This window comes from Erpetoichthys calabaricus, chromosome 6 (assembly GCF_900747795.2).
Source record: "Erpetoichthys calabaricus chromosome 6, fErpCal1.3, whole genome shotgun sequence".
Taxonomy (NCBI): Eukaryota; Metazoa; Chordata; class Cladistia; order Polypteriformes; family Polypteridae; genus Erpetoichthys; species Erpetoichthys calabaricus.
Window position 1 is genome coordinate 189129576 of NC_041399.2, and position 24359 is coordinate 189153934.

Here is a 24359-nt window from a genome sequence, read left to right on the forward strand (position 1 = left end):
GTAAAAGTTTTGATTGTAAGTCAACTGAAAAATTTTGTAGCAGGACTTAAAAACTGGCATCAGGAAACTTCAATGAATTTGTCATAGTTTTAATAAAAGTTTTCAAAAAAGAATCAGTGAAAACATCTTGCAACTCAAAGTGACTTTCAGGGCAAATATTTATTTTTGGTTATCTTTGCAGTATCTGTTGACAATTAACCTATAACAATGTTCACTTTGAGCATTAGGTATTTGATTACCATTATAAACTGAAATAAATAATTAGTACAATAAACACCGAATGCGTATATCAGCCATACACTATAACAGCATGGTAGAATATTGGCTTGCAACTTCAAAACTTGTTGCATGCGGTTTGCATGTTCACTGTGGATTTCTTTGGATGCTCAGGTTTCCAGTAAGTATTACACGACTTAGTGACCGTAAGTTGTCTTCGTTTGAAAGGGACGTTCTTTTTAAAGAACTGACGTCAGTCACATCTGGATTTCTGTTTTGTACTAGTTTTTGGAGAAATATGCAAAGCCCTTTACGATCCTGGTGTGTAAAAATAGATGGGCTAAGTGAGATTGTGAAAGAGATGCACTGTTCCTTATCCAGGTTGTTATCTTTGTTGTATTGTTCTGGGTGTTTTGGTTTACAGTTAGTGTTTGACTGGTGGGTATTGTGGAACCAACATTTGTTTTCAGGGGTTTCTTGTATTAGACTTATGTCTTGATTGTGTGCGATTGGTTTAGAATAAGTACGCATTTCTGATGCGCGACCAGAAATTCTCCTTGCTGGAGCGGACTACTATATACTACTACTTCATATAGTTTAAACGTTAGTTTTCTTTCATTTCCATTGTTTCAGACTCATTCCTACGGTTCGCTTGTATATCGAATAAATATTTATACTCGGCAAGAAACGTTTTTACCTTCACTGACCCAGTGCTGGTAGATGATTTTAAGTATTTGTATATTTGCATAAATGTCCATTATTAAGAAAGAAAGAGGTAAAAAGAGTCATATCGTATAAATCATACCAACTAAAATAATGCTTTAAAATGTAGTTTGTATTAAATTTTAATCGCGCTTTATTTTTAATCCTTTCCGTATCGTTTTTAAACGTCCTGTCAAAGGCAAACTAATTACTGTCTGACTCACTCGACTGACAACGCTTCACCATGGCAACAGAAGCACAGCCCTTGTTAAAATGCGATGGACTTGTGCAAGGGCCAATCATAAAGCAAATTTCACTTAACTGACTTTCAAGACGTCAAATGGGCACCTGGAAGGCGGAACTTCCGCTGGCTACTGCCGGTTTTGAATAGGTGGAAGTGATAACAGTATGCGTGCAATTTAAATGCAGATCGTTGGAAATATGGTGCCGTTAATTAAATACGAATGACTGCTGCGATTTTCGGTTTGTTTTTATTTTTCCAAAGGAAATATTTACAGATGATCTATTAACATGGATAACGGAAATACTGTTGTGGAAGAAGTGGCTGCATCGTTAGTAAGAGAATATCTCAGTCGAAAGGTAAAAACTGTGCAGTATACAAGTACTGTATGTTATAACAGCTGCTGCCGGCATATTTAATACTTTATGCAAAAGTACGATGTTTTAACCGTTAGTTCTTTTGTCATTATCTTTTGTCGCATGATATGGTCCTGATTTACATGTAATAATGCAGATGATTCATCGGAGCCTATTATAGTAACACCTTAAAGGTTTAATCTGTTAATTTGTATAGCACCTTTAGAAATGGACGGGTAAAAATGACTATAATGCCCGATTGATTGGATGAGTGAATGAATGAATGAACGAACGAATCGATAATGAATATTAGTGGTTGAATCATAATAGGGTTATGAATATAACAATGCAGTTGTATTTACTTTGTTACAGGATTGAACGATACTCTTAACCGAAAAGCAGTCTTAACTAGGTACTTTTTAAACATTTGCCTATGCTGTTTATTTTTTCAGGGACTGAAGAAAACTATTATGTGCATGGATGAAGAACTTCCACGCACTGATTTAAGTATTAATAACAGAAATGAGCTTCGCAAAATATTACATCTGGATTCACTGTATAAGAAAAACAAGGTAATATAAACTAGAGGAATAACAAAGTGTAGTTCTAGAATTGCCCTCTACTTCCTAATTTCCAATATTATTCATTATGCTTTTTATGCATGTGTTTTTCATTTTATTATAATAGTTTGAAAGGTATAGAAGTTCTAATGGCTATATACTGTATATTTACTTTGTTCCATTGCATTGTTCTAAGCATATTTTTAGTACTTTACTCTTTGTTTAACTGAAATAAAGAGACAGTAATTTTATTTCATCTTCCTTAGAAAATTTTCAGACCTCTTCACTTTTTTCACATTTAGTTTTGTTGCAGCCTTTAAATTAATGTTTCACTCATCAAACACAATTCAATACCCAGCATAACAAAATGAAAACAGGATTTTAGACATATTTGCAAATTTATGAAAAGTAAAAAACTGAAATATCACATCAAGACAAGCATTCAGACCCTTTACTCAGTACTTTGGCAGTGCTAACAGCTAGGAGTCTTCTTGGGTGTGATGCAACAAGCAGTGTACACCTGGGGAGTTTCTGCCATTCTTCTGTGCAGATCCTCTCAAGTTCTCTCAGTTTGGATGCCTTTGGTGGACAGCTACAGTATTTTCTGGTCTCTCCAGAGATTTTTTGATTGGATTCAAGTTCTCTGTTTGTGATGTGTGTATATGTGTGTGTGTGTATATATATATATATATATATATATATATATATATATATCCATCCATCCATTATCCAACCCGCTGAATCCGAACACAGGGTCACGGGGGTCTGCTGGAGCCAATCCCAGCCAACACAGGGCACAAGGCAGGAAACAAGGTAGGGTGCCAACCCACCGCAGGACACACACAAACACACCCACACACCAAGCACACACTAGGGCCAATTTAGAATTGCCAATCCACCTAACCTGCATGTCTTTGGACTGTGAGAGGAAACCGGAGCGCCCAGAGGAAACCTACGCAGACACGGGGAGAACATGCAAACTCCATGCAGGGAGGACCCGGGAAGCGAACCCAGGCCCCCAGATCTCCCAACTGCGAGGCAGCAGCACTACCCACTGTGCCACCGTGCCGCCATATATATATATATATATATATATATATATATATATATATATATATATATATATATATAGTGTAATAATAGTAGCAGTGACATTACATGTAATTAAATGTGGGATCTTCTCTCACTTCTTAAAACTTTAGTGCCAATACTAGACTCAGTGTGCTGTGATTTTTAGCTTATTTCTTCATTTTGTCTTATTCAGAATCCTTCCAATATAATACATAGATAGAGAGCCTTAAAATTTATTTAGTCCTTTTCTGTTGTTATATTTAACTGCCTCATATTCTATGAATATAATGAATTACATGAATACTTTTATTTGTGAGTCACTTATTTTCTTCACAAACCCTTTTGCTAAAGACAGGAAATATTTAAAAAATAAGATACAAAATATTTTGCTTTATTCGTACTGGTCACAGCAACTTTGCTGTGGATTCTAAATTGTGTTTAGTGCCTTTGAAATGGTTTTATAATTTCTGTTGTGCTTGTCTAAGATCAGATTTTTTTGTTGTTTACAATGACATATCTCTTCATTTTGAAACTTTCATTTGAACTTCTCTACCACAGAGTGAAATCTCACATAGACAAAGAGAATTTACTGACTTGTTTAAAGAAATGATTCACTTATTTTTTTTTATAAAGTAGGGCTTCGTCAATGAGTTGTGTCATTTTCAATATAGTGTAATGTACCCAAGTAAATTTAGGCCTAAACGGTGTTTATTTTTAACTATTTAATTTATAAATAAAGGAAAATGACATTGTCCATTGATGAGGCGTTTTGTGAAAAGCTTTATGAATCGAATCGAATAAAACATTCCTCATTATTTTCTTTCCACTTTTTTTTTTGGTGAAGGATGCAGTACCAGCACATTGTGGTGGACTGACCAGTCCCCTCTGTCCTTGGCAACTTTCTCTAGACTTTCTTGGAAAGCACCCAAATGATCCCAGGACAAACAAGATGTTATCCCTCCAGTATATCTTAAGTCTGTCCCTTGGTCTTCTCCCATTGGGCCATGCCTTGTATACCTCCAGTGGAAGGTGCCAAGTTGGCATCCTAACTGTATGCCCAAACAACCTAGTAAGGCTCCTCTAAATTTTAAGAAGCAGCACTTCTATTCCTAGATAATGCCATATTGCACACAGTTCCTCACTGTCATGGACACTGAGACTATTCACCTTGTACATTAACCTCATTTTGGCTACTTGTACTTGCAATCTCTTTCTTTAAGTTACTAACCAGATCTCAAGACCATAGGTAATGATGAGGATGTAGGCTGACCAGTAAGTCAGAAGTTTGTCTTCAGACTTCTCTAACTTCACCATTGTGGTTTGGTCCAACATTTGCAAAACTACAGCCACTACATTGATTTGTTGGTCAGTCTCACAATTGCCTCTACCATGACTGTTGAAAAAGCACCTGAACTTCCCTAACTGTTGTAGCTGCTTACTCTAAACCTGCAGCTGTTTTTCCATGAAAGGGTCATGATTTGAAATTTGGTAATTCTTGCTAATTCTTAATCCAGCCGCATAATACTCAACTGTGAACTATTCTAGAGCATACCAGAGATCACAGTCTATACAGGGCAAAAACAAAATTGTATCTGCAAATATGCAGTCTTGAGTCCCCTGAACTGGAATATGTCTGTGAACATTATGAACATACAGCCTCAATCAAATTACATGATGAATAATTGTCCATTAACACAATTTCCAACTGTACTATACACAGCCTGAGGCCTGTGTCTATAATCATCCTCCTGTGAAGCACCTCCAAAATAAAAGAAAGATCACCCTTCAGTTTGCTTCTAGTGCCAGTGCTGTGTGTTGGTAATGAGTCTTGCTATTTCTAGTATTTTTTAACCTCCCACAGCTCCTTTTCTGGCTAAGTAGTACCATGCCACAAAAGATTGGTTTGTCTTTCCCTTGCCTTTCACCTAACTGGCATTGCCACTTTAATGAGCCCATATAGGAGCTCTGTGCAATTTCTTTGGGCTGAATCTGAGCAAAGCTACGTGGTTTACCTTACCACCAGACACTTACATGGGATCATAAGTTCCAGGCCCTACTCCAAAAGTATATTTGTTAATATTAGTCTCAGAGATTTAAGTAGAGTATTTCTTAGTATCAAATTATAACATTTTTTGTTTAGCCCCTCTCTCCAGACTAGTTGGCAGTGGGTAGCCCTACGAGAGGCACATATCCCTAGCCAACACTGCTCTAAAGATCGAGTCACGTAAGCCCCCCTGCTGATCATGCTGAGATCACAATCTTAGAAGAGGTTAATAAAATAATAACTGGTTTCTACTTCAGATTCAAACACAGAAACAACAAAATATGTAAAACTCTGTGGGAGCTTATCAGATTTTAAAGGTTGTGCAATTATAAAGAAAAAACAGTGTTGTTTTTCTTCCTTTGATAAATTAAACTTGTTTGTACTAAATAGAGTTAATAATTCATATTACTAAGCAAACTACATGAACAAAGAGTTCTGTTATTATGAAAAAAGAAAGGTTGAATAATCTCAAACCTATATTTCCAAACAAAGTTTTGATACTTTTTTTATTTCATGTTTATATTTTAGGTCCAGAAAGTCCAACTTAAAGCAATGCTGGAAATTATTGTAAAACATTTAATGGAAACTACTCAACAAACTATTCCAACAGCAGAGACTGATTTATTTTTTGTTCAACAAAAAACAAAGGTGAAATCCAAGCCTGCAGGGGCACTGAGTGTGCAGTTGTCTGATGTTGCTGATGATGAGACAGGTGGAAGCACAGCTGTTTCCGAACAGAGTAAAACAGATTTTGGAAGGTATGGAGAAAATAATGTGTGTCTGTCATTATAGCTTCATACTCAGTAGGATTTTATTTTACCTCAGTTTTAGGATGGAGCCTGTCACAAGAGTGGTTCAGTACAAAATACAGTTAGTGACCTCCATAGATAAAGAAATATATCTTTAAGACAGTATAAAGGGTTACTAGTTTTTGTTGTCCACAAAGATTTGAGAATTGCTGCAGAAGATGCAGCATGACTCTGACACAATATTCTTAGAATTTTTATCCATCCATTTTCCAACCCGCTGAATCTAGAATTATTATGTTCTTAAGAATTACTAATGCTTAGAAATCACTTTTTTTTCTGTTTCAAAAAGCACCCACAAACGATATACCGCTAACTGCATCTTGATGTCTAGTTATGCAAAATGTCAAGCTTTTTGGAGTTCTCTCTTAGTATTGGCCCTCTAGACTCAGAAAAAAATTAATCTTAGGCCTTTTTTTGAACTGTATGTTCTTTATTTTTTAATTACACTCATTTGCTGAAGAAGAAACCAATATGTGACTATAACAAAAATGATCACAAGGACTTAAAGTTGTGCTTGCTACATCATCCGACCCCACTGGTTCTCCCACTAATGGGATATGAGGGGTCAAAGTTACTCCTTTTCATAAAATTTTGAAAAAATGATGATCAGTAATATAGGCATGTGTTATGTCTTTTTATGCTGTTTTGAGGTTGCTGATCATGAATATGATAATAATTTGATATTTGATTCTTTACCATTGGCCCTAGCCCTCCTAAGAGCCACACTTAGAAGGTTAAAATGACAAACGTAGTATATAAAGTAAGGTATCATTTTAGACTATTTGAAGGTCAATGATTGAGATTATGATGTTATTTTGATTTTGGATTCTTTACTGAAGATCAAGCCCTCTATTGGCCTCTCTTTTTGAGGATGAAAAATGATATTTCTATTACAATTGAGAATTTTTAAACATTTAAATTAAAGCATATATATTATTGTTTCAAATATTTAATGAAGCTGTTCTTATTTATTATGTACTTCAGCCTCATGAAATAAATCATTAAATCTCTTATGTACACCTTAAATTAGGTGGATTACACTCAATTAAACTTTTTTCACAATATTTTTTGTAGTTCAGGATTTATTGTTTAAAATTTACCTACAGTACCCTCCAAAAGAATTGAAATGGCAAAGCCAATTCATTTATTTTAATACACACTGAAGACATTAGGGTTTGAAATCGAAAAATAAACTTGAAATGGGAATTCAGAATTTGAGATTATATTACCCAGTAGTGACATTTAGTTCAGCAATACAGAAGATAGCACCTTTTGTAACAGACTACACAATTTTTAGACAAGCAAATGCATAGGAACATGTTACCAACATGTGCTCTTTGTTCCCCAGGTCTGTCCTGTTAGACTGTTTAAACTGCAAGTTGCCGTCAATGTGCACTTTTAGTTTTAGCTCTGGTTCTCACCTCTGAAGGCTGCATTTGTTGTTAAAAAGGATAAACCAACACGAGAGAGCAGTATATGGGACCATCCATTTTGAAGCTCAAAAGATAGTGAAAATCAGTCAGAGGCATTGCACAAACATTGGGCATAGCCAATACAACAATTTGGAATGTTTTGAAAACGAAAGAAACCACTGATGTACTGAGAGCACAAATTGAACAGCAGAATACAGAACAATTGTGAGAGGTGTGTGAAGAAATACCCAAATACAACAGTCAGTGACATCACCAGCAACCTCTGGTGCTGTGGTGAAGGTATCGCAATCCACTGTTTGAAGAAGACTTTAAGAGCAGAAATATAGAGGCCATACCACAAGATGCAAACCATTGATCAGTAGTAAGAATCAGATAGCCAGGTCGTAAATTGCAAAAAAGTAGAGAGATGAGATACAAATGTCCTGGAACAAAGTTTTACGGACCAGTGAGACCAAGGTTAACCTCTACCAAGGTGATGGAAAGGCCAAAATCTAGAGGAAGACAGGATCTGACATACACGCTCATCTGTTAAGAACAGTGGAGGTAGTGTCATGGCTTCAACTTGCTTGACTGCTCCTGGAATTGGCTCACTAATCTTTATTGATGATTTAACTCATGATGGTAGCAGTGGAATGACTTTAGAAGTTTACCTGTACAGAAAAATGTTGTCTGTCAATTTAAAGAGAAAATGCAACCAAACTAATCAAGAGAAACTTTGTCATGTAGTAAGGCAATGGTCCCAAATATGCTGCCAACTCAACAAAGGACTTTTTCAGGGGGGAAAAAACTGGAATGTTTTAGACTGGCCAAGTCAATCAGTAGACCTTAACCCAATTGAGTATGAAGAGGAGACTAAAGGGAAAAAAAACACTGAAACAAACAACATCTGAAAGAGGCTGCAGTACAAAAGCAGAACGAAAGATTTAAACAACCAATTGGTGATGTCAGTGAGGCGCAGGCTTGATGCGGTTATTTCAAACAAGAGATACGTAACCAAATATTATGTGTGATTTACTTTAATGTAGTTTAAGACTAGCTGTTCCTATACTACACCTAAATAATGTGGTGGTCTCCTACAAAAGGTGCTATCTTCTATATTGTTTGAGACATCTAGATGTCAATATCAGGAAATAAAATCTGAAAATCTGAACTGTCATCTTTTATTTATCTTTCAATCTCAAACCCAAATCTCTTCAGTTTATAGCAAAAATAAATAATTGTCCTTGTCATTCTAATAGTTTCGGTGGGAACTGTATTTTATAGGTATTGTATATTAGTATTGACAAGTTGGAATTATACATTTGTTTTCTGTCTTAATATTAAATGTTCCAGATATATAACCCTTATTAATATTTTAAAATTGGTCTGCACAAATTTTTGTTAGCAGTCAATCCAGGAGCTATGGTTTGAAAACTTAGCAAACACTAGCTTTTTCACAATTTTCAGTGCTCAAAAGTAATAAGAAGGGTTTCATTCAATTCAAAAAGTTTTAACCTGCGAATAGTTGAACAATTAAAACTTTTAGTAATAATAATAAGTTGCAAATATGTAGCTCCTTTCACAAACCCAAGGTCGCTTTACATACAGAGTAAAAAAAAAAAAATTACACAGAAGACAAAAGTTCGTAGAAGAGGAAAGTTTTGAGTTGAGATTACAAAAACAATTAAATATTAAACAACGGAAACGTAAAATCATTGTTCAGCTTCTGTGTGCAATTAGCACTGTTATAGCTTAGGGTGTACTTAACTGGAGCGGTGCAGTGGGTAGCGCTGCTGCCTCGCAGTAAGGAGACCTGGGTTCGCTTCCTGGGTCCTCCCTACATGGAGTTTGCATGTTCTCCCGTGTCTGTGTGGGTTTTCTCCAGGTACTCCGGTTTCCTCCCACAGTCCAAAGACTTGCAGGTTAGGTGCATTGGCGATTCTAAATTGTCCCTAGTGTGTGCTTGGTGTGTGTGTGCATATGCGCCCTGCGGTGGGCTGGCGCCCTGCCCAGAGTTTGTTTCCTGCCTTGTGCCCTGTGTTGGCTGGGATTGGCTCCAGCAGACCCCCGTGACCCTGTAGTTAGGATATAGTGGGTTGAATAATGGATGGATGTACTTAACTGCATGATACACTCGACTCAACTCTACAGGAGAACTCATTAATTAAATTGAAAATGTATGTAGATTAAGTTTTTAAATAGCAAAGAATAGACTAAAAAATATATATATTATCTGATATGGTTATTTATTTAGATGTTTTGAATTGTGCATTTTCACAGAATTTATCATTTATGAATTATTAAATAAGTCTAGCTATCTTAACTTTCAACCTCGATGGTTATAAATATTAGCATGATCAATTTGCTCTGAGTATGGTATTACCTAGTTTTATTGGTTACAGTATACTATAGGTTATGTAGATTATAATGTAGGCTACAGTAGGTGACATACTATTAATTCAACAACAACAACATATTTTGTTTGCCTTGGGGGAAGTGTAAGTTTAGGGAATCGAGCAATTCCACTCTGTGTCATCTGCTCTTTAGCTGCTCGGACATGGGTAGCACCTGCACCGTGCTATTTCAGGTCAGCTACCCCTCCATGGTGACTGAAAAAGGTCCAGGGCAAATGCATTTGTCGCCAGGGACAGGGCTGTCCCACTGACATTCTGTCTCACACTTATACCCTTGAAAGCCTGTTATGTTTCAAGGGCAAATTTGCATTAGCATACATCACTTCATATAGTGTCTTGTTATGGATGTTCTGCAATATTGCACAATGTGATGAAAATACGGGTCAAATTGTGTCTCTTACTGATTCAATACAATACTAGGTATTTTATGTTCCAGTACAGAATGATCCCATATTACAAAGGACTAGTGGAGACTGTACTGGCATCTGTTCATGTAGACCATTATCAAAAAACAGTGTAGGAAATTCTCAAGGGCTATTAGTAGATTTGGATTCATTTTTGCACTGCTTCATTAGGTGTGAAGAACACATTTAGGGGTTGCGTTAAAAAAATTATTTGCACAAAGTTTTAACGCATTAATCACAAATGTTAACAGCAATTAATCAACAGCTCTAATAATAAGTACCACAGATCAACAATTTAGAGGTTTATTTGTAGAGGTAGAGACTATAATATCTTTATATATAATATGCTACTGTGGCTGTTCGTTTGTCTGTCCAGGATTTTAAATCACCTGTAGCTTGCAAACCGTTTGACCTGTTGACCTGAAATTTGGAACACATATACTACGTGATGTCTACTATCCGCTTTCGGGGTGATGAATGACCTCCAAGGTTATTCCTCTTTTTATTTTTATTTTATTTTATTGCAGAATCAACTCTTCGCAGTGGCCAGCAGGGTGGCAGTGATAAATAATTATTTATCATTTAAATTACTATTATATATTGTAGTTTTTCTATTAGTTTACCTTTTTGTGTAGTTTTCTTCCTTAATTCTATCTTAATAATGACAATTACCAAGGAGCAGAGTAGACATCTGAATAGTGAAAAACTGCTATTGTTTCAATATCAGACCCAGTAAAATGTTATTAAATAATGGAATAAAGAAGCAGAACACCTTAAATAGATAGATAGATAGATAGATAGATAGATAGATAGATAGATAGATAGATAGATAGATAGATAGATAGATAGATAGATAGATAGATAGATAGATACTTTAAATAGGAATGAAAAGTAGGATAATGATGAAAATGTATGAAAAAGTTACAAAATTATCCTCACTGTAGTACTAGGGTGTTGCACCGTGTTAGCCATTATGGAGTTGCCTCGTAAGCTTGCATATTGTAATCTTTCTAATTAGTCAATAAAAGGTGCCATTTTGCATAACTTCTCACTATCCACAGGTACTGCAAATGTTTGGTAGATTCTACTAAAAAGTTAACAAGCTTAGCCATTTGTACATTGACCCCACAATACATAAGATGAGAGAGAATAGCTTTCTTAATTAAATTAGGAGTCCAATTAAAAACAGAAGTTGGAGTGGAACAAAAACTTATAGCCATTTGGGCCCTCAGGAGTTTGAGAACCAGAGCTTGTGGCTGTGTTTCATTTTTTGACCAGTAGATGTCACTGCAAAATAGTGTTTTAAATCCCACACAATGTGAAAGGGTTTTTCTGGTGCATCCTGTTCAGTTGTGCCAAAGGTTTGAATTAACCCTGGTGTTCCATTCTTTCTCATACTGAATGCTGACTGGCAACATACAGGCCTTGCAGAATGCTGGATATTGCAATTCCTGCCTGTTGCTGAAACATTGCAGCAAAAAAATAAAAAAAACAGTTGTTTAAAGATTAGAATTTTAAACCTTGTCTTTTGAATGTGGGCAGCACAGTGGTTAGTGCTTCTACTTCACAGCTTCAAGAGACTGGCTTTGAATCCTTGCGCAGTCATTGAGTTCACATTGCTTATTCTCTGTATTCGGGTTTTCCATCCACATTACAAAGATATAGAAGTAAGGCTGAGGGAGAATCTAAAGTAGCTGTTTGCATGTCCCCTATGAAAGTCTAGTGTTCTGTCTTTGGTTGTTTCTGTTACAGCCTCCTTAAACTATATGAATTTTTTTTTCTGTATCAAACACTAATAAAAGACAATCACAATATAATTTCTCAAGCTAACAATTGTGTTATTTTATTAATTATATATATCAGTATTTTTTTCCCCACTGTGTGCTGTAGTAATCGCTACAGATGTTACTTTTTTAGTGAAAAGTAAAGCGTATGTGATCCTACCTGCCCAGCCAAGTATCAATTCTGACTCTGCTATTTTTTTAAAAGGACTTAGCTCTTACTCTTGCAATATGATGTTTAATCTTTTCTTGATTTCCCTTTGTTAAACCATTATAAAGCCACTGTACATTCAAGTAGATGTTTGCAGTTCTCTTTTATGTATGTTTGCACTCTCTTTTAATTATTATCTGTATGCCAGTTTTATTGCTTTTGATATATGTGTTTTAGGTCTGCTGATGACAAAACACACATCTCCTACACAAAAGCTCCTTTCAAAACTTCCCCAGGGTACATTAAGGCTGCAATACTGCAGGCTGGCAGCAGCGAGCCATCTTCAGAAGGTGAATGGGAAAATCTGCCAAAGTTTATGTCTTCAGCAAATGACAATGAAGGTGTCAGGTCTGCTTTTAGTACTGGTGAAGTAAAAAATGCTTTTGCAGAACTTCAGAAGCAAAGATCAACTCGCCCACTGCGTGGTATGATGGCAGGACCCATTTCTAGTTCCCAAGATGTAAGTATACAGTATTTACATTACTATAAATTTGCAAGTGATCTTTTGTCTTAACTACAGTATATAAAGATTTTGAAATCATCTGGAACTGGTTAGTTTATTTTCTGAACTTTAAGAATAATATTGTTTTGCCACAATTTCAGTTAAAAAAAAAAGAAAAAAACACTACTCAGACTCATTAATCATATATTAGCTTACTGCAAATAAGACTGTGTAACTAGAAGCTACTGCTTGCTGTTCATGTACTGGTGCAGTGGTATACAGTATGTCTCTTCATGACTGTACATGGAATAAGCAGGTTATGAAACAGATTAAAGCTGTTAACATGAACAAAGTATAGCATTGCATTAGAGGTATGCAGCTGACAGATAGCTATAAAGAGTAGAAGGAAGCAACTTAAATCTCAAAAAAGTAACATTTTTGCCAAACTGCCTTAACTGCACAATAACACATTTAAAGATCTTAAGTACCTGGCATGTAAATATCTTATCTCTGAAGTTTTTTTTTTTTTATTGGAAACATGCAATTAAACTAAAATAGGGTTATTTACTCATGTATATAACTGTTTCTCTTTTATTTTTTTTTCTTTAATGATTATTTGCATGTATATAATAACAATTTGACCCAAACTAAAAAAGGTGGAATTAGCAGTAGAAAAATATCAACTTTTTTGTTTTGTTTCTAAAAGTTGCATCTTTTCCTTACAAAAAAAGAGTACACAAGTAATTTCAAAAACTGTAATTCAATGCAAGAGTGACAATAACAAAATAGTTTAATAATTGTTTTGACTAAATATTTTTCAGATGGTATGATTAAAATGTGACTAAAACCAAAATGCAAAGACTACATTAAAAGCCTATGGTTTATCACATTAATGAAGCTGTATTTCAATATCTTTCCAATATACAGTTACTTCATTACTACCAAGTCCAGTAAATATAATCGTACATATTAAATCAGCCATCCAGTAACATTTCTGTCCAAATGTATACTAAGTGAAACATATGTTGATATGTTTTTTAAATTTAGCACATAACTAAAATAAATAAATAATAGAATTAATAATTTTTCTTTTGTTTTTTTATTTTATAAATGAAAGAAAAATAAGAAAACTGGTATTAGTTTATTAAGATGATTGATCATTAATAAAATTATTTCTTCTTTTTTAATCAGGACTGCGGTAAAAAACGAATTTTTAGGAGATCTTCAGCATCAAATTTGGCTAATCCTCCAAAAGATGAAGATGTGCACAACAGACAATTACATTTTCAGCCTGCAAATACTGCTGCTGTTAACGACTTATTTCCTCATGAAACAGATGTACAGTTACAGAGTACGCAGGACAAAAAAACAGATTCTGCCTCAAAGACATTGCTTTCATCCCAAAAACTGGTACAGAAACTCGATTTTAAAGAAGATACTTTGAAACTGAGAAATGAAGTTAAATCTCTTTTCAAGGAAATGCCAAGCATTCGAAGGTTAGTATTTTTCATGATTTTAAAAATATAATGCCATTTGAATAGTAATTGTATATTTTAAATTTCAAATAAGAATAACATGCAAAAAAGGAATATAACCGGACAAAAGGCTACTACCCTTAATATGAAGTCTAAAAAAGTAGAAAATTCTTAACACCACCAAAAGCCAATACCAAAGTTATTTTCTGCGCTGAATTGTGTAGTTGAACTAAAGGAAAACAAAAAAATTCGATATGGAATGGTCCACATATTGTGTAAACTTCCATGTAAATTTCACTTTAATGATACCACAGGAAATCACTCAACAGAAGACTTTTACAATACAATACAACCGATTGTTCTGTACAGTAATATATATTGAAGTACATGCTAATTACAACCTTGCAATTAGCAGGTTTAAGATTTGTGTATTCACTGATTCGCGGGTTTGTCATCCATAATTAAAAGGAAATTATTTTGTGAGTTCTGTGACCATGCTACTGCTACTTAAATGGACTGCAAATCCTAGCAACCCTGGGATCACTGCATCATTGGGCATTTTCAATTGTTTCCACGAGGGCTGCTGAGTGAAAAAGGTGGCCGTTAGCTTTGAAAAATGATCCAAAACAAGCTGGCAGGATTGCTCTCGGTGGTGTTTTTTTTTCTTCTTCTTCACCACTTTACTGCAGAGTTGGATCACAATTACAACCATCGGATTACAGTTTTCTTTGGATTTATGTTCTTGTCCTGTGCCCATTTCTTCCTGTGAATTCATCTGGGTTGGAAAATGTCTTCAAACTGGGAGGACTCCGATCTTCTACAAATCTTCACATACATCGGCATCACAGTAAGAGAAAACTTTACCTAACTTTCAGGAGGCTGTTCACAGGGGATTTAATTTTATAACTTCACCACCATCATATGCATCTATGAATCTGGACTGTGTCTCGATTGTTTACCATTTTGTGCTTACTAATTACCGTATATACTCATATATAAGATGGGTCTTGAAACACAAAAAATCGATCATAAATCAGACCCGACTTGTACACCTGTTCAAAAATGCGACACTTAATTTTTTTTTTTACATCTTCTTGCCTCCTCCAATCTCGCATCAGTTTCTCAGACACATCAAATTTTGTTGCAGCAGTGCAGTTACCGATTTCTTTATCTATTTCAACGACATTTAATTTAAAACCAGCTTCATATTTTCTTCTGATCGAACGCTCCATTCTAGATAAGGGATGCTCTTACGAAAAAAGGTGTATGAGGGTGTGAGATACAAAAAACACAAATCAGTGCAAACATTGCTTCGGAATATTTTGGGTATTATCGTGTGGTCACGTAGGCACAATAGAGAGAGAGAGAGAGACGTTAGGAACATGCGCTGATACAGCGCATTGCCACACCCACATAGAAAAAAAGGGCAGTATGCTCCATGGTTACTCTCTCAGGTGGGCATTAGCATATTATAATCCCTTGTACCAATAGCGTGAGTTTTCCGCATTCGACTTATACCAGTGACATTATAAAATACCAGAAATTATACTGTAAAATCAAGTCCCGACTTATCTGCGGGAGAACTTATCCGCGAGTATATACGGTAGTTGGATTTCTTTTGTATTTGAAATATTAAATCATTTTTGTAATTTACTACCATAAATATACATAGACATATTTTAAATTTTATAAAAAGTTACAGTTCAGAACTGCGGAATTACACACTCATAGTTGCCTTGGCAGCCAGCCTCACACACATGATTTGATAGTGCAGTGATCCTTCTGTCTTGCTTTTCTCATAATGTTTTGCATCTTAGTTAGTGCAGTAAGCCAAGAATATACAGTACTCATGAGCGCAAAATGTATTCACAGATTTTCGCATTGGCAGGGGTCCTGCACCCTTGACTCCCACGAATCATAAGGGTTTACTGTACATTATCTTTTTTTATTATGTATACAAATAAATGAAAAGTAAAATGAACAATAAATAGAATAAAGCGAACAACTTAAGTAATATTTAATTTGAATTTAAGTACACTGGGTCAAATAAACAAGCTGCATAGACTTACAGATTGGTACACGGGTGGTTCTGTTCATGTCGACCTTTACAGATCATGGTGTGAGTGTGTGTGTGTTTGTGTGTTCTTTTTTTCTTTTCATCTTCCAGTATGTCTTCTGGTAGGACAAACAAAAATATGATAGAACATTTAATCTGACAGTACTTTTATATACTGGCTATGTAAATGCACACACAGTGTGACTCGTGTTATTCTCTGAAGTTGATATTTTTTATATTTTTTACAATTCTGATTTTTTTAAAAATTAGGAACTTACAAATACCTGGTTGTATAAGTGTGTACAGTTACACCGTATTATAATTAAGGATATGGCTGTGTCAGTCTCATGTTAAATAGTAGTTAGTATGCTGCTGCCATCAATTAAAGTGATTCTGATTGCCTTCAGCTGTTGCTCTAGGAATTTCCTGACATCTTTTTGGTTGCATGCTGCTGTAAAAGCCATGGTCCGCAAAGATTTTATTTTTCCCCAAAACAGTTGTTTACACCTTCTTTGTATATGTTGCAATTTCATAATAAAGGTGGAGAAAGTTCTGATGTGATTAACCACAAAAACCTGCCATTTTAACAAGCATGTACAGAATTTTTATGTCCACTCTATAACTGATTCATCCAGTGTTTTATACATTCAGTGTAAAACTAGTATGTATGTTGTGTATTGTGGTTTGCTACTTATGAATGTATCGTATACACTGCACTTCTGGTGACTGGAACCATTTAATATCAGTACTAAGGTTGTTATTAGAAACTGAGTTATTATTGGTGTATGTTCTTTAATCTTATAAAAGATTGATATGTAATGCAAAAATAGAACAAATTGAGAAGATTTGGGGTGACACCGTGAACCCCGTATATTATAAGTGCAAAATTATTAGGTTTTTCAGTAAAAATTAATACCCCTCACAACATGAGTCTAAGACAAGACTGTACAAGATGGCGACTCTTCCAGCTAAATGTAGACCAGGCAGGAAGAGGCGTGTCCAGAGGGACTGACACTGGAAGTGACATCATCAATGGTTGGTCTGTCAATCATCCGGTCTGTAGAGGGAGGAAGTGAAGAGGTGTTGGTATGCACGGGCACCTTGTGGGCTGCCATTGAATTACCACCACAAGAGCCTTTAAGCTGGCCCCAAGATGCATGTGTGTGACAGTACATACTTACACACTATAAAGTATTATTCATTTGCATTGATAAAGAAATAGAAAATTGTGGTGGTATTTTTACCCCCTAATGAGCCCTTATTGATCTGTGGCTAAGCTGTAATTAAGTATTGTTCTGTGGCATTAGCAGCATGTCTGACTCTGTGTGTATACTCCTGGCCTAGGCAGGATACAACTGAATGCATCTTAAGTTTAATAAACGCTATTATCATTCTTAGGAATCATTCAACCATGTAGGACAGGGCTGTCTTTCTTCTGTAAGACTCTGTTGGGTATGGATCGCTTCCTGGCATATTTAAGGGCCATGGAAGTTTTGATCAGTCATATATTCTAATTCATTACAAACTTCCACATAGGGGATTAAGTAAGTGTCAGCAGTTTCAGGTGTTGTTTAATAATATGATTTTTATATGGGTAAATAGTTTAATGAACAATAGTTGAAATTTTAATTTGGACTAATTGTTTTTGTTACATTTTCTTAACAATTTTTAAAGCCCTGAATATATAAAAATAGTATCAGGAGGACCTTCAAATATAATTCATTCTACCATTTAATTTCTTGAAAATATCTATTGAAATTAATTTATATTACATCCAGCTTTATTATTTTCATTAGAGAACAATTGAAAACACTGTGTTTACAACAGGAATTACTTGCATGAAAAAAATGGAGGTCTTTAAATCTCTGGAGTCGTGTGCTTGTAAGTGCACAATGCAACTTTCGTGACATCTCCTTCACCTCCAGCGTGTGATGCGTACATAAGGGACAGCGGATTAGCTCAAAAAAATTTGGCAAACTGTTCTAGTGCTTTCCATGTGAAAACTCTGATGGGACACATAAGGAAGAGGTCTAATACTGGGCACCATCCTCTAACAAGACAAAGTAGTTGTTCAGATGTATTTCAGGAACAATTCAGCATAATCAGATTGCTTAAACAGGAATAGCAACACAAGCCATCCAGGTCCTCCTGTAAGGCCAGTATTAGAGGTCAATTGTAGACCAAGCAGCTGAAGTATTTAATAAAGTACATTATTTTAGATAATATGGCCAGCATTACTACATGAAGCAGAAATGCTAAATTGGACTGTAGTTCATTTACTTAAATAAACAGGCATTGCATTTTTTGTAATTGGTTTTAATTTAAAATTTTACTATGTTAATATTATATTTTAAGTGAATGCTATAACAATCAAATTTTCTGTTAGCAAGTTCTTAAGTTTGTTATGTTGACTTCAGATTTCACACAACTATATAAAGGAAAGATAAGGAATGTTTTTAGCTTGTTGCCAGCTGTATTATTTCTCAGAAACTGCATTAGGTCTTACATTTTTAAGATAAGTTCTTGCAAATAATGTATTTTTAGAAAGAGAAAAGATATCTTTTCCTTTAAAGAATGACGAGAAATTTCCTGTTTATTCCATTCTTAGCTATCATTCATGAAAAGGCAGGAGAATCCATAAAGGATCTACTGTAGCAAGGGATGTATCCCATTTAAAGTGCCTTCTTTTAAACTCTACATTCAATCACACTATAAGAAACATATATTGAAATTTATATTTATATATAAAATGGAAAACACATGCAGCCAGATTTCAAGAAAGAGATTGCTGAGTTAACTGGGTCCCCATATATTTTTGGAATTGGAATTAGAGTAAATTCACCTTAAGATAAACAATTAAGATTATGAATACCTACATGCCTCCATTGTTTGGTGGTTGTTCATGTTCACTAACACTCATAAGGGAATCTGCTTCAGCTACCCCCCCGGTTGTCAAACTTAGCAGAAGATTTGTAGCAGAGGGACATTGAGAGGTATAAAAATTCAATTCCTTTAAGATTTTTTTCTCTGAAGTGACATTTTAGACACTTATCAGAAGCATGTCTTGAAAGACATGATTTTCTTTCTTTTTATTCAATCTGGTGTGTTTATTTATATAAATATATGGATCTGTTTATTTAATGAACTTCTGTAAAAAGCTACATTTACTTCTTGTGACAAATAAAGTTCTATCTGTCTGTCTGTCTTTCGGTCTGTCTATCTATCTGATTATATTTGTAACAATGTTTTAGGTGTAAAATGTACATACAGCAATGGAAGCATACTGTTCAGTACCTACCACACCAGCCTACAAAAATATTTGATTTACAGTCAGGTCCACTACTATTTGGACAGTGACACAATTTTTCATAATTTTGGCTCTCTACACCACCACAATGGATTTGAAACAAAGCAATCAAGATGTGATTGAAGTATAGACTTTCATCTTTAATTCAAGGGGTTTAACAAAAATATTGTATGAGCTGCTTTAAAAAAGACTGACATTTTTATACATGGTGCCCCTATTTTCAGAGGCTCAAAAATATTTAGACAAACTAACATAATCATAAATATAGTGGTCATTTTCAATATTTGGTTGAAAATCCTTTACAGTCAATCACCACCTGAAGTGTGGAACCCATTGCCATCTTCAAGTGCCGTGTTTCCTCCCTAGTGTTTTTGCCAAGCCTTTAGTGCAGCTGTCTTCAGTTACTGCTTGTTTGTTGGACTTACTGTCATCAGTTTTTGACTTCAACAAGTGAAGTGCATGTCCACTTGGGTTGACATCAGTTGATTGACTTGGCCATTGAAGGATCTTCCAATACTTTATGTTGAAAAGCACTTGATTTGCTTTCACAGCATGTTTTGGCTCATTGTTCATCTGTACTGTGAAGTGTCATCTTATCAGTTTTGTAGCATTTGGCTGAATCACAGCAGATAGTATAGCAGTATACACTTCAGAATTCATCCTGCCCTATCTGCCTGCAGTCATATCATCAATACATACCAGTGACTGACTTCCATTTGCAGCCATGCATGATCATGCCATAAAACTGCTTCCACTATGTTTCACAGATGTTGTGGTAGTCATTGGATCCTGAACCATTTCTTTTCTTCTCCATACTCTTCTCTTTCCAACATTTTGGTATATATTGATCTTAGAATCCTTTGCCCAAAGAAAATTGTTCCAGAACTGGACAGGTTTTTAAAAAATGTTTTCTTGCAAAGTCTAATCTGTCCTTACTATGTTTGAGGTTTACCTGTGGGTTGAACCTTGTGGTAAACCCTGTCTTTACTTTCATGAAGTCTTCTCTTGATTGTAGACTTTGGCAATGATAGGTTTAGGTTTGGCTAAATGTTGTGAAGGGGCGAGTTCACCAGTGTGCTCTTTCTTTTTAAGAATGTAACAAATGGCTTATTTGACCTATCCTCGTGTTTCTGCTATCTCTATAGAGGGTTTGTTTTATTTTCTCAGCCTAATGATGGACTGTTTTTACTTTCATGGACAGTTCTATGGCCCTCATGGTAATAGCCTCCAAATACAGATTCCACACTTGGAATCAATTCCAGTCTTTTTACCTACTTAGTAGTTAATGAAATTATGAGGGAACTGCTCCCACCTGGCTATGGAACAGTTTGTCAGTCAAATGTCCATATACTTTTGAGCCTCTGAAAATAGGGGACCATGTATAAAAATGTCTGTCATTCCTAAAAGGCTCATACAATATTTTTGGTAAACCCTTTACATTAAAGCTGAAAGACTACACTTCAATCACATAATTATTGCTTTATTTCAAATCCACTGTTGTGGCATACATAGCCAAAATTATGAAATTTGTGTCACTGTCCAAATACTTACAAAACTGACTGTACTATGTGATGTAATTCTTTCTTTAGTTCTCGTTTATCTATCTATCTACATATATGTATATGTGTGTATATATATATATATATATATATGTATGTGTGTATATGTATATGTATATATATATATATATATATATATATATATATATATATATATATATATATATATATATATATATATATATATATATATATGTATGTGTGTATATGTATATAATATATATATATATATATATATAAAATACACTACAGAAAGAGCCTGTTTCGACAACGTAAGATGAAACGGGCACGAGTGGAATAGTAATAAGTATAAGCACCACAAACTTGATATAGGTGTGTTGAATGAATGCGTAATTAGGCCTCGAGCTGTAGTCGAAATCGCCTTTCAGGCCTCTAGACCTTTAATCAAAGTCGCCTTTCTCTTTGAATTTTTGCGGCCGTAAATCCGCCGCCTGCCACGATGTTGAGGTTGGATGTCGGTCGAAGTCGCCTTTCTCTTTGAAATTTCGCGGCCGTAAATCCGCCGCCTGCCGCAATGTCGGTCTCGTAAGGTTTTTCGGGCAGCTGCACAGAAGGCGACTGCGCATTTGGCTTCAGACAGACAGACAGTGAGTGAGTGAGTGAGTGAGTGAGTGAGTGAGTGAGTGAGTGAGTGAGTGAGTGAGTGAGTGAGTGAGTGAGTGAGTGAGTGAGTGAGTGACTGAGTGACTGAGTGACTGAGTGAGTAGGCTGGTGAATTATATATAAGATATATACTAGCTGTGTAAGCCCATGCTGTAAAAAGCCTGGGCTCCTAGAAACCATTGAAATCATCAGAAAAAAATTGAAATGCAGAGTCGGCGGTTCATTTAGTGGACATGCTCACCCCCCTTGTCTATCTCCGGCTAAGCGAGTTTCTCTGTTGTTTGTCTTTCCTCAGCGGTTTCGCTTTTGCAATGGAGTCGCTTTCTTTCGGCTTCATATTGTAGGCTCATACTTATTTCTTCTTCTGACTCGTCAACTTGGGACTGCCTTGCCGGCTCTTTGAGCTTTATGCTGTAGCCTCACATTTCCGGGCTGGACAGACAGACACACACACTTCCACACATAGACATTTATATATAAGATGCATGTGTGTGTGTGTGTATATATATATATATATATAATATATATATATACTAGCAAAATACCCGCGCTTCGCAGCGGAGAAGTAGTGTGTTAAAGAGGTTATGTAAACATATATATACATATACATAAACACATATATATACATATCTACATATACGCATATCAACATATATATATACACATACATATACACACATACATACACACACATATATATACACATACATACATACACATATACACACACACACATACATACACACACACATATAAATATACATATCTACATATATATACATCTACATATATATATATATATATATATATATATATATATATATATATATATATATATATATATATATATATATATATATATATATATATATATATATATACATATACACATATACATACATACATATACATACACATATACATATATATATATATATATATATATATACATATATATACATATATAATATATATATATATATACTACATATATATACATATATATATATATATACATATATATACATATACATATATATATATACATATATATATATACATATATATATATATATATACATATATATATATATATATACATATATATATATATATATATACATCTACATATATATATATATACATATATATATATACATATATATATATATATATATATATATATATATATATATATATATATATATATACATACATACAGTGGAACCTCGAGATACGATCACCTCTGTATACGAGAAATTCAAAATACGAGGAAAGTATGAGCGAAAAATTCAGATCTAAATGCGAGCATTGGCTCGCGTAACGAGCCACGAGCCAGGCTGTGGGTATAGCTCGCGGCTTAGCGAGGGGGGCGTGGTAGCAGTTGCGAGCCGCGATCTGCGGTGTCTGCGTTTCTCACTTAAGTGCACAGGTGGGAAACTGCCCACATCCATGATTGTTCCTGTGGCTGATGGGCTGCAGCTGCCATGTCCTCCCCGCATATATAGAGAAGTGCGAGCCGGTTAAGGGGGAGAAGAAGTAAAAGAAAAGAGAGGAGAGAGAACGGAGGTTGCGGCAGGCAGGCAGGCAGGCAGTCGGTGCGGGAGAGCAAGCGAGTGCAGGCTCGCGTGTAGCTGAACAGTGAGCTGAACAGGCGAGCCAAACAGCTGAAGCAGGACAGTGTAGAGAAGGTCAGCTGCATTAAGAGTGTCTCACCTGTTGCAGAGCCCGCAGGTGAGACGCTAACAGAGAAAAAGCACCGGGGATTGTCATCTGTTTTTTAAAGACTGCATCCTTTTGACGTTTTAACCTCGTGTGAAAGGATTGTTATTCTTGTGTATTTTAAACCTCCACTTCACAACTGTTTTAAGGATTATTTATTTAAAGATTTATTGAATGCTCTACTGCACTTTGGACACCTGTTTTGATTCTTTTAATAATCAGTTATATTATTTACCAGTGTTATTTATTAAAGGTAGACTACAGTATATATAATTTATCAGTGTTATTTGTTAGGAAAATTGATTTTTATGTTAATATATTTGGGTTGCGGAACGGATTAACTGGATTTCCATTATTTTCAATGGGAAAGTTTGTTCTAGATACGAGAAATTCGCTATACAAGCTCAGTGCTGGAACGAATTAAACTCGTATCTAGAGGTTCCACTGTATATATATATATATGTATATATATAGACTGTGGTGGATTGCCGGCTTTCGATTCTGGCTCTCACCCCCAGGCCGCCAGGAGGAGCTCTCCCAACAGCGGGAACCGAGCCGAGTTCCAGCAGGGCCTCATGGACTATGTAGTTTTTATACGCAGCCCTGCTGGATACCTTGGGAGCCACCAGGCGTCACTGTAGGGGGGCTCGTAGGCTCGTATATGCCCTATAACCCGGGAGTACGTCATGGTCACGTGACAGGAAGGAACGACGTGCTTCCGGGTTGAAGAAAAGGACTGTTTTACCCTGACCCGGAAGGAATAAGGAACTGTGGACTGTTGGACAGGAACACCTCCGGGTCAGGGTGTATAAAAGGACTCTGGGAAGCCCAGTGCACTGAGCTGAGCTGGGAGGTAGGGTGGCGAATTGTCTGGGCGAGGAGGAATTGTGATTATTGTGGTGTTTATTGATTAGTGATTTGTATGTGTAGTGAGGAGTGTAGAGTGCTTGGTG

At 35.5% G+C, this 24359-nt stretch overlaps 1 protein-coding gene across 1 annotated transcript in view; it reads left to right on the forward strand.

Moving 5' to 3' along the window:
• The first annotated feature begins 1301 nt into the window (after positions 1-1301).
• Positions 1302-24359, forward strand: part of mindy4 (MINDY lysine 48 deubiquitinase 4) — a 68366-nt gene continuing 45308 nt past the window's right edge. Inside the window, exons 1-5 of the mRNA XM_028804184.2 lie at positions 1302-1518; positions 1968-2087; positions 5719-5948; positions 12399-12681; positions 13855-14159. Coding sequence (XP_028660017.2) covers positions 1450-1518; positions 1968-2087; positions 5719-5948; positions 12399-12681; positions 13855-14159 — 1007 coding nt within the window. The 5' untranslated portion in view covers positions 1302-1449. The remainder of the gene's footprint in view (positions 1519-1967; positions 2088-5718; positions 5949-12398; positions 12682-13854; positions 14160-24359) is intronic.